The following is a 16,431-nucleotide window of genomic DNA, read 5'->3' as shown; positions in this document are numbered from 1 at the left end:
AGTGTGTCCTTCAATAACTAGGCACGAGACTGCAGGAACAATCAACAGGTATTTACTGGATGAGGGTTACTCTAAAACTAAAGTACAGATCCCTACTCAGGGTTTATATACAGGTGTGGTCACTGCCGGTACTACAGTATACAGGAGCTGTAAAAAGTAGTTCTCCCCTTAAAAGGTACATACACTACAATTCCTCCCCTTTTAGATTGACAGTACCATAACATTGATTTAACAATTAACACTTTTAACATGCATATTAACTGAAAATAGTCCATTTATAAATTCAGTCTTTGGGGCGGCTTCCTGATCCTTTCTGGATAGCGCCTTTCCTGAGTGTCTTGTTCTTGGTGCGGAGGCCCCCTGTCGTCAGTTGGTTCATCAGCTTCCGATGCTACTGATTCTGGGGTAGATGCTACCTGTATGTCGGGTTCATCACCAGGTGCGCGAGACATGGGGTTGACTCGTTCCTGTGGCTCTAGGATCTGGTCGACATGGCGTCTCACAATGTTCTCCCCAACATCCACTGTGTACATTAGTGGCCCCTGCCGTGTGCATATCGTTCCTGGTTGCCATTTCTCTGTTCGGTAGTCGCGGGCCAAGACTGGTTGCCCTACATTGAAGCTCCTTGTCGGCTTCTCATTGATGTGCTGGAATTGCTTATTCTCAACATCTCTTCGTACATTTGGTCTGAGCAAATCCAGACGAGATCTCAACCTTCGGTTAAAGAACATCATGGCCGGGGTCTGGTTGGTGACTGCATGTGTCGCATTTCTGTAGGCTAATAGGAAATTGTCCACCTTATGCTGCAGTGGAATGTCGTCATCACACATGGCCCTTACTGCTTTTTTAAAGGTTTGTACGAACCTCTCAGCCAATCCATTTGTGGCTGGATGATACGGGGCGGATGTGTAATGCCTTACCCCATTCCTTTTCATGAATCTTCGAAACTCTTCGGACACAAACTGTGGTCCGTTATCAGAGCAAATCTGCTCTGGCAAGCCGTTCCTGGCAAATATGGTCCGTAGGACTGTAATAGTTTTCTCCGTGGTGGTAGACGACATTTTGATCACCTCAGGCCATTTCAAGTGCGCATCCACGGCTATTAGAAACATTGAGTCCATGAATGGACCAGCAAAATCAATATGCACCCGTTGCCATGGAGATGAGGGCCACTCCCATGGGTGTAGAGGGGCATGTGGTGGTGCATTTTGGACCTTCTGGCATCCTGAGCAGCTCTTTGTCAGGTCCTCGATTTGCTGATCGATCCCTGGCCACCACACATAAGCCCTAGCAAGGCTTTTCATTTTTACCCCTCCCAGATGGCCTTCGTGAAGCTCATTGAGCACTCTCTCCCTTAACTTGGGTGGAATTACCACTCGGGATCTACACATCAAGGTCCCCTGGCATACTGACAGCTGTTCTCTTCTGGATGAGAATGCTGGCAACAGTGAGTCGCCATGTGTTGGCCATCCCTTCACCGTCAAGTCATATACCCGAGACAGTGTCGGGTCATTTTGGGTCTCCTTCTCTATATCAGCGTTAGTTACTGGCAAGCGTTCAATTATAGTCAAATTAAATATTTCGACAGGGTCCACTGCTGGTGCTTCCTCCGCAGTAGGCAGTGGCAGGCATGATAGCCCATCAGCGTTTCCATGCTGTTTTGTGCCCTTATACTCGATTTCATATTGGTTCGCCCCTAGAAAAAGCGACCATCTTTGTAGCCGTTGCACAGTCATCACCAGCACGCCCTTCTTTGGATTAAAGATGGAGACAAGTGGTTGGTGGTCTGTCAGCAAGGTGAACTTCTGCCTGTGCAGATAGTGGTTGAACTTTTTCACTCCCCACACTAGGCTGAGGGCCTCCCTGTCAATCTGGGCGTAGTTACGCTCGGCTGAAGTTAGTGACCGAGACGCAAAGGCTACCGGCCTCTCCGAGCCATCCGGGAACTTGTGCGACAGCACCGCTCCAATGCCATAGGGTGATGCATCACACGCCAACCGAATTGGTAGTGCTGGGTTGAAATGAGCCAACACCTCTTTTGATGTGATCAATTCTTTGCACTTCTGGAAAGCTCGTTTACATTCGTCATTCCACTTCCATGGTACCCCCGTTTGCAGCAGGGTGTTCAGTGGGTGTAGTACTGTAGACAAATTCGGCAAGAACTTATGGTAGTAGTTTACCAGCCCGAGGAACGACCTCAGTTGTGACACATTTTCCGGTGCTGGAGCCTTGACTACTGCCTCAATCTTTTCAGGGGACTTATGTAACCCCTCTTCATCAATAACATGGCCACAATACGAGATCTGCTTCTGGAAAAACTCGCATTTGTGGCGATTTGCTCGGAGCCCATATTCCTTCAATCTAGTGAGCACCTGCTCCAGGTTGGCAAGGTGAGCACTGTCATTTTCGCCCGTGACCAGGATGTCGTCCAAATAACACTGGGTCCCTGGAATCCCTTGCAGGACTTGATCCATTGCCCTTTGCCAAATAGCCAGAGCTGATGCTACCCCGAACACCAGCCGGTTGTATTGGTAGAGACCTTTATGAGTGTTAATCGTGAGGTACTGTTTCGAGGCTTCTTCTACTACCATTTGCAGGTACGCCTGGGCCAGATCAATCTTAGTGAAGCGTTTCCCTCCAGATAGCGAGGCGAAAATATCTTCAATCCGCGGAAGCGGATATTGTACCGTGTGAAGGACTGGGTTCACTGTCACCTTAAAGTCCCCACAGATGCGAACTTTCTTTGGTTCCCCAGGCGTATTACTCAACGACCTCTTCATTACAGGAACGATGGGTGTGGCCCACTCGCTCCAGTCCACTTTGGACAGTACTCCTGAACATTCCAAACCTTCCAGCTCTGCTTCGACGGCTGGGCGAATCGCATAAGGCACTGGTCTGGCCTTAAAAAACTTTGGGCTTGCATTTTCCTCTATTTTGATCATCGCTGTTATGCCTTTTATTGTTCCAAGTCCCTCCTGGAACACTTCTTGTGCATCAGTTAGCATTTTTGACAGTCGTCCAGGTGTGGCGTCGTCATCCTTTTTGGCATCTACAGTCAGTGCTTGTATGGAATGCCAATCTAGCTGTATCTTCCGGATCCATTCACGTCCTAGTAGTGGCGGTCCTCCATCTGGCAATACATATAGGTCCATTTTTGGTGTTTCCTTACCGTTATATACAATGTTCACCCTTATTTTTCCTTTGGGATAGACTTTTTGCCCTGTGTACATCTTCAAGACAATCTCTGTATCTCTCAAGGGTATATGTGAGAATAGCCGCTTGTAGTCCCTTCGGTTTATGACTGTTAGGGCTGATCCTGTGTCCAATTCCATTTCACTTGGACTCCAGCTATCTTGAGCGCGACCCAGATAGTTTGATGATCCTCCGTTTGGATCACCTTATGTAGTTTCAGACAACCCAGCTCCTTGCTTCCGGAGTCTGTATCACTTTTCTGTTCGTCTGAACTACTCTCCGTCACCTTATGTACCTTCTTGTACTTCTCCTGTGGAGATTTCTTGCTGCTGGTTTTCTTTCCCGACCTGCAGACTCTTGCTATGTGTCCTACTTTTCCACACTGTCTGCACACTTTGTCCTTAAACCAGCAATCATTATGGTCATGTGTTGTTCTGCCGCAGCAATAACACTTCACTGTTCCGTATGACATTTCATTTGTGCCATATTCTTGCGGTCTCCGTTGTATCTCTGCAGCGCCCCGTGCGGCTGCTTCGTGTGATACTGCCATGCTGAAAGCCTTTTCCAGCGTAAGGTCCTTTTCAGATAAAAGCCGTTTCTGGGTTCCTTCACTTTGAAGCCCACACACAAACTTGTCCCTTAAGGTATCTGCCAGTCCCGCTCCAAACTGGCAATGTTTCGATAGCTTACGCAGTTCCGTTAAATACTCAGCATTACTTTCATCTTTATGCTGGTTCCTTTTGCAAAACTTAAATCTTTCTGCTATCAGCAGCAGTGTGGGGTTTAAGTGGTCCTGTAGGGTTGACACTATGTTTCCAAAATCCTTGTCCACTGGCTTCTCTGGGGTTACTAGGTTTCGCAGTAAGCCATATGTTTTTGCACCCATGGAATTCAACAATACCAGCGCTTTCCTCTCATCTGGCACTTCATTCGCCTTGCAGTACACTTGTATGCGTTTGACATATGTCGTCCAATCTTCGACTTCATTGTCGAACGCTGTGATACTGCCACTCTTCGGCATCCCTGGGTGTGGTTAGACTGGCTCAAAATGGCGTTTTCCCGCGCTTCCCTTCTTCTCCTCTGCGGCGCAAAATGGCTTTTCCCCGCGCTCTCCCTTCTTCTCCGCTGCGGCTCAAAATGGCGTTTTCCCACGCTCTCCCTCCTTCTCCGCTGCGGCTGCTCGGCCCTTGAACACCGGCTGCGCTCTGCGCGTTTCCCTTTCTTTCCCGCTGATGCTGCTCATCCCTTGAACACCGGCTGTGCTCTGCGCGTTTTCTTTCGCACCTCTCTCTCTTCTCCCGTTGACGCCGTTCGGTCCTGAACACCGGCTGTGCCCTGTGCGCTCTACCCTCTCTCTTCTCCCGTCGACGCTGCTCGGCCTTTTCTGTGCCGTCGGTCGGCTCTAACCGCCGCTGTCCGGGAAGGGTCTGCGCCGTACCTGTTGCCAGCCCGTTTCGCTGGACCACCGTGACTGGAGAACCAAGCCCAGCTCTCAACAGCCTCCCCTGCGATGCTCAATCTCTGCTGGATGACTGGGCGGTTGCTCGTGGTCGACACCCGTGCTTCTGGCTTCAACTTTCTTTCACTGTTCTCCAGGAGCGAATCCCTGGGAGGTAATGCAGAGTTGCAGGTAGGTTCGAATCTGCCTCGTCGCCACTGTTAGATCCGTGTATTTTTGATGTAGTGTGTCCTTCAATAACTAGACACGAGACTGCAGGAACAATCAACAGGTATTTACTGGATGAGGGTTACTCTAAAGCTAAATGTACAGATCCCTACTCAGGGTTTATATACAGGTGTGGTCACTGCTGGTACTACAGTATACAGGAGCTGTAAAAAGTAGTTCTCCCCTTAAAGGTACATACACTACAAACATCATATAGAAACAGTCAGTGTAACTACACCGTTGAACTAATTGCAGGTAGGTATAAACCTTACCCACACCCAGGAGTCCATTAACTGTTTACAGTCTTATCAATCACTGTCTACAGGTCAAGTTTAACTACAGGCTTTCTGGTGCGCTGTGACCTGCGTGGCTGAACAGGTGTTTGCTGAACCACCCCAGTTGTATCCCTTAAGTTCATGTCTGTACCACACAGGTCCCTTGTCACATTATCACTACTGTTTCCTTCGTCACTTTGTGGCATTTCCCTCATCTCGTCTCTTTGTGGCATTTCCCTCATCTCGTCATCCTCTCCGTCCTCCTGAGGCTGAAAGGTCTCTGTGGTTTTCAGTAGGTGCCTCCTGTTTCTGCGAAACACATTGCTATTCTCTGTCATGACACTGTATGACCTGGGGGCGACCTGTTGTAGAACAGTGGCTCTTTTAGGCCATGACTCAGGCCCTTCAATGCGAACTATATCTTTCTCCTGTAGAGGCACTAGTGTAGTGGCTGTGTGGTCATGAAGTGTTTTTTGTTTCTGTTGTAGTTTCCGAGCCTTGTCTGCCCACACCTCATCTCTGTGGTCAGGTGTGACATAACTGGGAAGTCGTGTACGGATTTTCCAACCCAGTAAGAGCTCAACTGGAGACTTGCCACTTGCTAGCGGGCCCGCCCTGTACGACATCAGGGCCAGATATGGGTCAGTGTTGCTGTGTGCTGCTTTCTTTAATAGTCTTTTCACAATCTGTACCCCCTTCTCTGCTTTTCCATTAGCCTGAGGATAGAGCGGACTGGAGGTTACATGATTAAACTCATACACTGAAGCAAATGACTGAAACTCATGACTGGCATAGGGAGAGCCATTATCAGAGACCAGGGTTAGAGGGGTGCCCTGCCTGGCAAAGATTGACTTCAGGTGAGTTATCACAGCTCTTGATGTGGTACTGGACAAGAGAGCCATCTCCGGATAATTGGAATAATAATCAATAACTAACAAATAGTCTTTTCCTTCATAGTGAAATATATCAGTTCCGACCTTTTCCCAAGGTTGTGATGGGAGCTCTGTGGTAATGAGGGGCTCTTTTGTTTGCTTGTAGTGATACTCCTGACATGTAGCACACTCGCTGATCAACTGGTCAATATCAGAGTTCATGTTTGGCCAGTAGAGTGCCTCACATGCTCTCCTTTTTGACTTTTCTGCACCCAGGTGCCCTTCATGTATCCTGTTGAGCATTTCTCGTCGCATAGAGGTGGGCACTACTATCCTGTCACACTTAAGCAGTAGTCCATTGACCACAGAGAGCTCAGACTGAATGTGATAATATTGTTTACATGACCCTTTCTTCCAGCCCTCTTGAAGATTTCTCATTACTTTACTCAGGACTGGGTCCTTTGATGTCTCTGTGACTATCACTGATAGTTGTTCCTGTGTGGCGGGCAATGCTGCGTAGACCATATCCACATGAAGAGCCACATCCTCTTCTGAGTCACTGTTTTGTGTGACATAAGGCGCAGCCCTGGATACTGTGTCTGCAATGAACATTTGTGTCCCTGGCACATATGTTAGCTCAAAATCGTAACGTTGAAGTCTCATCATTAGGCGTTGTATCCGTGGTGACATGTCACACAGATTCTTCTTTGCGATCTTTAGCAGTGGCTTATGGTCCATTTCTAGGATAACCTTGGGAAGACCATAGATGTAGGTATGAAATTTTTCACACCCAAATGCCAAGCTAAGGCACTCCTTCTCGATTTGCGCGTACCGGCACTCTGTAGCCGTCATGGAGCGTGATGCATACACCACTGGTCGCCATTCTCCTTCATCTTCCTGTAGAAGGACAGCCCCTAATCCATTCTTAGAGGTAGCTGTGGACACTTTTGTCCTCTTTTTAGGGCAGAAGAACTTCAGTAGGGGTTCACTTGCTAGAATGTGTAGCAGCCCCTTCCATTCTCTCTCATGTTCATGTCCCCATTGGAACTCTGTCTCTTGGTGCAGCAGTTTTCTCAGATGAATAGTTTTCACTGCTAGATTTGGAATGAATTTTCCTAGGTAGTTAACCATGCCAAGGGCCCGCTGAACCCCTTTCTTGTCCTTTGGTTTCTCCATGTCATGTATAGCCTTTGCCTTTGACTTGTTTGGCTGAATCCCCTCTGTAGAGATCTTGTCTCTGAGGAATGCGATTTCATTGACACTGAACTGACATTTGTCTTTATTTAGTTAGAGTCCATACTGCTGTATTCTCTGAAGTGTTTTCTCCAGTCTGGTGTCGTGCTCCCGAGTGGAGCCCCATACTACCAGATCATCCATGTACACCCGCACTCCCTCCAGGCCCTCGATGATTTGCTCCATTGCTCTGTGAAAGATTTCTGGGGCGGAGCTAATACCAAAGGGCAGACGCTGGTAGGAGTATCGACCAAACGGGGTGTTAAAAGTGCACAGCTTAGCACTTTCTTCATCAAGTTTCAACTGCCAGAAACCATGCGAGGCGTCCGTCTTGGAGAAGACTTTCGCTTCTGTCATTTCGCTGACTATTTCCTCTCTCTTTGGAATTTGGTAGTGCTCTCTTTTGATATTGGCGTTAAGGTCCTTGGGATCCATGCAGACACGCAATTTATCAGTTTTCTTTGAATTGACGCAGACCATGGAATTTACCCAGTCAGTCGGTTCCTCAATCTTCTTTATGACAGCTAGTCCCTCCATGCGGTCTAGCTCTTTCCTCAGTTTTTCACGGAGAGCCACTGGAACTCTCCTGGGTGCGTGAATCACAGGCTGTGCATCCTCTCTCAGTTTGATGGAGTATGTAAAGGGCAGTGCTCCGAAACCCTGAAATACATCTGCATGTTTGTGTGCTATAGCCTCATGAGTCAGATTTGTACTATCTTGGGGGGCACTCTGCACACAGTTCAGTTCATTGATAGTATAGACTCATTTTACCAAGCCCAAATCCACACAGGCCTTATCCCCCAACAGTGACTCATGTCCTTCAGGCACTATAACAAAGGTCAAAGGGTGGATGTGATTTTTTACCTTAACATTCAGCTTACACGTTCCTTTTGTTTCAATGCTTTGTCCATTGTATGCCTTCAAAGACACTGTCTTGTTCAGTATTTTAGGTCGCACTTTGAGATTCCGTGCATCACTCCAACTTATGAGGTTTGCCTTAGCACCTGTATCTAGCTTAAAGGGAACAATGGTACCATTTACCAGCAAGGGAGCTATCCAAACTTCAGTCTTTGGTCCTACAGAGTGCACTTCATTAGCATTTTTGCCCTGTTTTGACTCATTTTGCACCATTCCAACAAACAAAGTCTCTGCTCCTGTCTCTTCAGTCTCAGTAGCATGCACTGTCTTTTTATCTTCAGTTTTCTTTTCCCAAAAACACATCTTGGCAAAGTGATTCCTGCCTTTACATTTTGCACAGTTCTTCCCATAAGCAGGACACTGTCTGGCTACGTGTTTATTACCACACCGTCTGCATTCTTAAGGCGTCATCGTCTTGAACTCCGTGGGCCCTCTTGTGTCCCATTTGTGTACCACATCCACCGGCAGGTTTTTCAGCCCCAGGGCGCTCCCGCCCGCTGCTGTGCTGCTCCCTTCGAAAGTTTTCATGTGCATGGCTGAGAGTTCACTAGCATGACATATTTTCACTGCTGCATCCAAATTTAGGTCATTGTCTCTAAGCATTCTCTCCCTCACCTTCTTGTCGAGTATTCCAAAAACGATTTGATCGCGCATCATCAATTCCTTTAGGTCCCTAAAGTTGCATGTTTGTGCTTTTATTTTCAAGTCCGTCAAAAAAAATCAAAGAATTCTCCTTGCTTTTGCACGCAGGAGCGAAACACGAATCTCTCATACGTTTCATTCTTTTTTGGAGTGCAGTATTCGTCGAACTGTTCTATCACCTTGTCCAGATCATTTTTATCATCTTTGGCTGCAAACGTAAATGTATTAAACAGCTCGATTGCCTGCGAGCCAGCCACTGTTAGCAACAAAGCTACTTTACGTGTTCCAGAGCTAGTCAAAGCGTCAATCGCTGTGAGGTAGAGAAGAAAGCGTTGCTTGAAGACACGCCAATTTTCATCCACATTTCCTTCTAGTTGCAGGCTAGCCGGAGGTTTTATTCCTTCCATTGTTGTAGTATGTCCTTATCATGAGTTCTATAAATCCTGGTACCATGTAATGTTATCTTAATAACGTAATTACGAGTCTCCCAAGCAGTTGTACTGGAGTGCCATTTATTCAGTCCTGACTCTGTGTCTCCTAGTACAGTACTTCAAGCACGGCCAAGATGGCATTGGATGCCGCCCCCGGATGTGACGTCAGCCGTCAACCAGCTGTCAATCAAACCCCGCTGTCTTTACGACAGCTACGGTTATCCGTACAGTTGAGTGTATGCTGGTATAAGAGTGAGAAAGGGAGCAAGACATAAGAACTGGATTGCAGAAGCACACAGCCCCCAAGTGTTCTCAAAGGCCTGTGACCTGACCTACTTTTACCCCCTTGATACTCTTTTTGGCAAAGTTGTTCAAGGTGGCCTCCTCCAAGGGAGTGAGCATTCGTTTCTGTGCAGGTCTGTTCCCTTATATTAAGTGCCATCTTGTCACACAAGCAGAGAAGTAATGTTGACATGCTGTAAGCTGAAGGAGTGCATGCACAGTGATAAGAATGTGCCAAAACTGCAGCCAAGGTGGGGAGTCATTAAGTGACCATGCATCAAGGCTGTGTAACAGTTGACCTTTTTAAAAAATGCGAGCCGCAATGACTTTCAATTATAATCTATAGCTGTAAGGTGTGTCCTATGTGTATGGCTGTTATCAATGAAAGAACTGTAAGATTCTGTGGGGGTTGGCATGGGCATGCAATGTGCAACAGGTTGCCTGACAAAGCTTTATAACATGCATGCATTGTGTAGTCTCATCTTGCCAGCTTTCTTATGATGTCCCTAGGTTTTGGGGGTAGTCCATGTAAGGTTGAGCCTGGCTGCCACCTCCTGCCAGGCCTGCTGCCATCTGGGAAGGGTGCCCTGAAATAGCAACCAGGCAGCCTTCCTTGCATCAATTACATGCAACAACTCTATTTTACCAACCATAAGCAGCTGTGTGGCTCTATCACTAGTCCACAAACCCATGTCCTGCCTATTATTGTGCCAATCACAGGGTATTGTTAGCTACTTTTTTTTTGCTCCACACAGCCTTTGAATAGGCTCAAATTTCTACATCATTAATAAAAAATATTTGGTCAGTGTGCCTTTCCCAGTTACAAAACCTCACTTCTTACTGTCAACTTTTCTCTATAAATTCCTGTGTCCACGTTTATAATGAAAATTGTGTCTGTAAGCTTGTCATATTGTAATTACACCCTCCCACCAGTGGTTACGCTGTCGTTCCTGTTTTACATCTCCCAGCTCCTCAGGCCATACTGCATAGAAACTCCTGTGCTCCAACCAACTCTGGGGAGGGGTGGTTTTGCCAATAGGCGCAGTGGAGGCGGGACTGTTGCTTGTCGGGTTTCAGTCCCGCCCCCATCAACGTCTGGCCAACCCACGCTATTTTCCCTTGATTGACTTTGTTAAGCCCGCCCTGTGGGTTTAGCAGGCCAATTAAGGGAAAGCCGGTGACAGAGAACGTCAGCGTATGACGTTTTATCTGTCAAAAAATTTTGACAGATAAATTGTCATCGTTTGACAGCTTTGAGCAGAAGGCAGATGGCTGTTGCATCGGAGAATGCAGCAGCCATTCTGTCATCTCTGCCATGGAGATGCCGGAGCCTCCGGATCCCCGATTAAAGCCGGCAGGAAGAAACAAAGGTCATAGAGTTATACAGCACAGAAAGAGACCCTTCAGCCCACCGTGTCCGTGCCGGCCATCAAGCCCTATCTATCCTAATCCCATTTTCCAGCACTTGGTCCATAGCCTTGTATTCTATGGCGTTTCAAGTGCTCATCTAAATGCTTCTTGAATGTTGTGAGGGTTCCTGCCTCTACCAACCTTTCAGGCAGTAAGTTCCAGATTCCAACCACCCTCTGGGTGAAAAAGTTTTTCCCCAAATCCCCTCTAAACCGCCTGCCCCTTACCTTGAAACTATGCCACCTGGTTATTGACCCCTCTACTAAGGGGAAAAGTTCCTTTCTATCTATCTTATCTATGTCCCTCATAAGTTTGTACACCTCAATCAGGTCCCCCCTCAGCCTTCGCTGCTCTAAGGAAAACAACCCCAGCCTGTCCAGTCTCTCTTCATAGCTGAAACGCTCCAGCCCAGGTAACATCCTGGTGAATCTCCTCTGCACCCTCTCTAATGCAATCACATCCTTCCTATAGTGTGGCGACCAGAACTGCACACAGTATTCCAGCTGTGGCCTAACTAGCATTTTGTACAGCTCCATCATAACCTCCCTGCTCTTATATTCTATGCCTCAGCTAATGAAGGCAAGTATCCCATATGCCTTCTTAACCACCTTATCTACCTGTCCTGCTGCCTTCAGGGATCTATGTACATGCACACCAAGGTCCCTCTGATCCTCTGTCCTTCCTAGGGTCCTACCATTCATTGTGTATTCCCTTGCCTTGTTAGTCCTCCCAAATGCATCACCTCACACTTTTCAGGGTTAAATTCCATTTGCCACTGTTCTGCCCATCTGACCAACCCATCTATATCGTCCTGTAGCCTGAGGCTTCCCTCCTCGCCATTTACCACTCCACCAATTTTCATGTCATCTGCAAACTTACTGATCATACCTCCTACATTCATATCTAAATCATTAATGTACACTACAAACAGCAAGGGACCCAGCACGAACTCCGCGGTACACCACTGGACACAGGCTTCCAGTCACAAAAACAACCTTCGACCATCACCCTCTGCCTCCTGCCACTAAGCCAATTTTGGATCCAATGTGCCAAATTTCCCTTGATTCCATAGGCTCTTACTTTCTTGCCCAGTCTCCCATGTGGGACTTTGTCAAAAGCCTTACTGAAGTCCATGTAGACTACATCAACTGCACTACCATCACCCCCTCTCAAAATTCAATCAAATTGGTTAGACATGATCTCCCCCTGACAAAGCCATGCTGACTATCCTTGATTAATCCTTGCCTCTCCAAGTGGAGACTAATTCTGTCCCTCAAAATTTTTTCCAATAATTTCCCTACCACTGATATTAGGCTCACTGGCCTTTAATTCCCTGGTTTATCCCTACTACCCTTCTTGAATAATGGTACTACATTAGCTGTCCTCCAGTCCTCTGGCACCTCCCCTGTGGCCAGAGAGGTTCTGAAAATTTGTGTCAGAGCCCCTGCAATCTCCTCCCTTGCCTCACACAGCAACCTGGGATACATCTCGTCTGGGCCTGAGGATTTATCCACTTTTAAGCCCGTTAAAACCGCTAGTACCTCCTCCCTCTCAATGCTAATTTGTTCAAGTATATCACAATCCCCCTGCCTGATTTCTATGCCTACATTGTCCTTCTGCATAGTGAACACAGATGCAAAATATTCATTTAAAACCTCACCTACATCTTCCGGCTCTACACACAGATTGCCACTTTGGTCCTTAATGGGCCCTACTCTTTCCCTGGTGATCCTCTTGCTCTTAATATACTTATAAAACACTTTGGGATTTTCCTTTATTTTGCCCGCCAGTGTTTTTTCATGCCCCCTCTTCGCTCTCCTAATTTCTTTTTTAAGTACCCTCCTACACTTTCTATACTCCTCTAGGGCTTCCACTGTTTTTAGTCCTTTGTATCTGCCAAAAGCCTCCCTTTTTTTCCTAATCCATTCTTGTATATCCCTTGACATCCAGGGTTCCCTGGACTTGTTGGTCCCACCCCTGACCTTTACGGGAACATGTTGATGCTGTACTCTCTCTCTATTTCCTTTCTGAATGACTCCCACTGCTCTAATGTGGATTTTCCTACAAGTAGCTGATCCCAGTCCACTTTGGCCAGATCCTGCCTTATCATAATAAAATCAGCCTTCCCCCAATTTAGGTAAGGAAACTTTTTCTAAGACTTTTCACTCACCTCACATACTTACCTCTCTACACTTGCACCCATCACTCTCCTCCACAGTGCACTTTTCGACCCCATCTCACACCCACAGACCCACTGCTCGCCTCGCTGACCCTGGTGGGGTTTCCCAACATTGGGAAGACATAGTACAGGTAGAGAAGCTCCATTTGTACCAAAGAGAGAGAAAGAGAGAGATTTCATTCTTTAAAAGGGAGGTGTTGAAGCCTAGCTTAAGACAAGCACCTGCCTGAGAAAGGTCAGCCTGGACCTGGAAAGTTAGGGAGTGTGCTTTCTGTAGTCAGGTTAAGGGGGTTAGAAACAGAGATGTTTTTGAAGATTGAATTATTTTCACACACATCAATAATTGTAGTATGGAATTATAGCTGCAAGGACAGAACATAATCAAATCAGTGTTGACTGCTGCGTAATCAAAGACACCCTTCTGATGAAGCCATGTAATGTAGAAACATGTAAATTTTCACATAGTATGTAATGAGCACTGAGATTCATCAGCCTGAAATACTGAGCTCAAAACTGTAAAGCGTTTGAGTCCCCAACCATCAGGTGTAGTTGTAAGTACTATCTTTTAAGTGCCTTTTTAAATATTATTGCATGTACTGTATGCTTAATAAATCTATGAATGTTTGATCTTAACATTTCAAGAACCATACTGATTTTGAGGAATAGATATCCAATTATAAATAAAAACTGTCCTGTAGCAGACAGTCCAACTGAAAGGCTCATGGAAGGTTCATGGAAGCTGAGCTCCAAGTGCAGAATTTTGCAGTTCTGGAAGAGAATCTGAAATTGATTGTTGTTTAACTTGAAAAAAAAATGGTTACATTTTTCCACTCTCAGTTACTATGCTGCCTTTTCTCTGCAAAGTGAGTGAAATTATTAACTAAACTGTAAAGCACGGCACAGTGAGTCCCATGGACAAGGCTGCACTCTGCTCCGGGATCCATTCTATCCTGCATGCTCACCTTGGGCAGGTAAAGGGCTCGTGCAAAATAGCACATCTTCACTGCATGCTCACCTGGGCAAGTAAAGAGTTGGTGCAATACTGCCACTATCCCCTGCCCGCTTACTTGGGGAAAGTAAAGGGCTCGTGCGACACAGCTGCTATTGTTTTTTACATTATTAAATATAATTTCACTCCAGTGTGCTTGACGCTAGATCTGTATTTTTTTCTGTCCACTTATGTCAACAAACCGTTTATATTGACAAATTTAAAATGGTCCCCAAAATGTCGAGATTAGTAGGTAGGACTGTACAAGGCTAACCCCCAAGTTCTTGCAGAGTCAGTACTTACCAATTAGGTATGCCAAATCCTGCCTCCCATTGGGTCCATGTATGACCTGAAAATTGGTGCTATAATCTTTTACAATTTTCCAGATTTAGATTTTGTAATACTGTAAAAGTTGATGGATGCAGTTCATTCCCCCCCTCCCCCCCCCCCCCAACCCATGCAATTCACGACTGTGCTCACTGTGGATAGCCAACCCTTTTTTCCTGCCTCTGCCTTCAGTGTCAGTGCAATTCTGCTTATAATGGCATAGCTTTGTAGATAAAACTCCAGCTTGTACCTCCAAGTCTGTATACCAGCCGCACAGATAGGTCTCCCAGCCAGAGCCAACAACACTGTAATATTTGCAGTGCATATCCACTGCCTGTTTCATGAGTTAAATTGGTGAGGAGATTCCTGCTATAAATTAGGTCTTTTTTACATCCAAGTGTACACATGGACTGAGAGATGGAACCATTTTACATTTAAGGTGCTCCTCTATAGTAAAAATGCTTCTTTAAAAGGGAGCATTTTCACACTCTCACAAATGTAGGAAAATAACTAAAGAATATAACATTAGAAAATCAAAGAGTATTCATCTGTTTTAGTAGCAGAGTATGTTGACACATTATACTCACGTAGGTTCCTGTGGAAGAGGTTCAGAATCTTCATATTCAAGCCCTGATACTTCTGGCTTTACAAGAACACTTCTCACTAAAACATAAAAATATGGACAATAAGTAGATAAGATTGGTTGTATATTCCTAGCTAATTTATTAACTTTAAAATTAGCAAATATGCAAAAGATGTGAAATTATTCTTGTTTTATTTTTCACTGCAGAGGTGATTGATATTTCACACAAATTAAAAATCAAAATTTATTACACTACACAAGTACAGCATCAAACTACATAGACACATATTAGTCACTTGCGAGGGACCAAAGGCTGCCAGCTATAGTGGAACTATGCTTCCTTCACAAGAGACTAAAGCAAAGAAAAATTGGAAAACAACACAAATTTGAGATTTATCAGCAAATTCCATTTTCGATCCTGAACAGAACTATCAACAATCAATCGTTCTGTGCAAAGCTTGACTCAGATGTATAGATGTTGAGTTATCTTGCCCGGTTGAGCAGTTACATACCTAAATGCTATATGAATATGTATAAAATGTCTGAGCTTGGTAATTATAACAGCACTTCATATAAAACTAAAAAAATGGCAAATAATTTTAGTCACTATGTTGCAACCGCTAAAATTGCAAAGCATAGAATTATAACTGCCGTGAAATCAAAGAAAAGCAGGCTACAGAAGTAATATTTCTAATATTACAATTCCACCATCAATAAACTTCTATTTAAAATGATCTAAATTATACTAACTATGGAATATACTTTCCTTCATTCTCTAATTTTAGCAAAAAAAGCATGATCTTGCCTGGGAATCAAGTATGGATTATCACTCAACAAACTTTCAGTAGTTATTTAAATTGTATAATGTGGATATTATCACACATCGACCTGGAATGTCCAGATCACTGGCACCATGACACACGCAATCAGGTTGCCTAATCAGAAGGGGTTTCAAGGCTGTAATTTCACCTCATGGTTCAAACAATAATTATAAACCATACAAAATCACCTGAGTTTTATTTGCAATTACAATTCCCACCACTTAAAACATCCACGTTTAAAACAGGCAGGCGCTTATATCGGCCAAAAAGCAATAACCATTAACTATTTGCATGAACGTCAATTTCAAAGTTGCCAGTTATAGTTATGTGCTCTGTTTATTTTGAGCAAAACAGTTGTGCTTACTCACTAGTTCACACCTCATTAAGGTGCACTGAATGCAGAATTCACTTTAATGGGCCAGTATTTACTGTAAATCAGACACCAACTTCAGGCGAGCGCAGGTAAAAATTAAAATCTGGAAGTTGCTGTCCGAGATGCGTCGCTCCTAAACTGCATGAAAACAGCATCTCGCTGTTTGGCTCCCCATTCAAATGTATTGAACGGCGTGAAGTTCCTGTACTTGCATGGTAGATACAGATTAAAATTGCCAC

At 45.3% G+C, this 16,431-nt stretch overlaps 1 protein-coding gene across 1 annotated transcript in view; it reads right to left on the bottom strand.

Moving 5' to 3' along the window:
• Positions 1-16,431, bottom strand: part of dnah12 (dynein, axonemal, heavy chain 12) — a 429,714-nt gene that overhangs the window by 393,311 nt on the left and 19,972 nt on the right. Inside the window, exon 5 of the mRNA XM_086001602.1 lies at positions 15,003-15,078. Coding sequence (XP_085857728.1) covers positions 15,003-15,078 — 76 coding nt within the window. The remainder of the gene's footprint in view (positions 1-15,002; positions 15,079-16,431) is intronic.

This window comes from Somniosus microcephalus, chromosome 11 (assembly GCF_052327205.1).
Source record: "Somniosus microcephalus isolate GS21.2 chromosome 11, FLI_Smic_1.0, whole genome shotgun sequence".
Taxonomy (NCBI): domain Eukaryota; kingdom Metazoa; phylum Chordata; class Chondrichthyes; order Squaliformes; family Somniosidae; genus Somniosus; species Somniosus microcephalus.
This window is presented reverse-complemented; position numbering and strand designations above follow the sequence as displayed.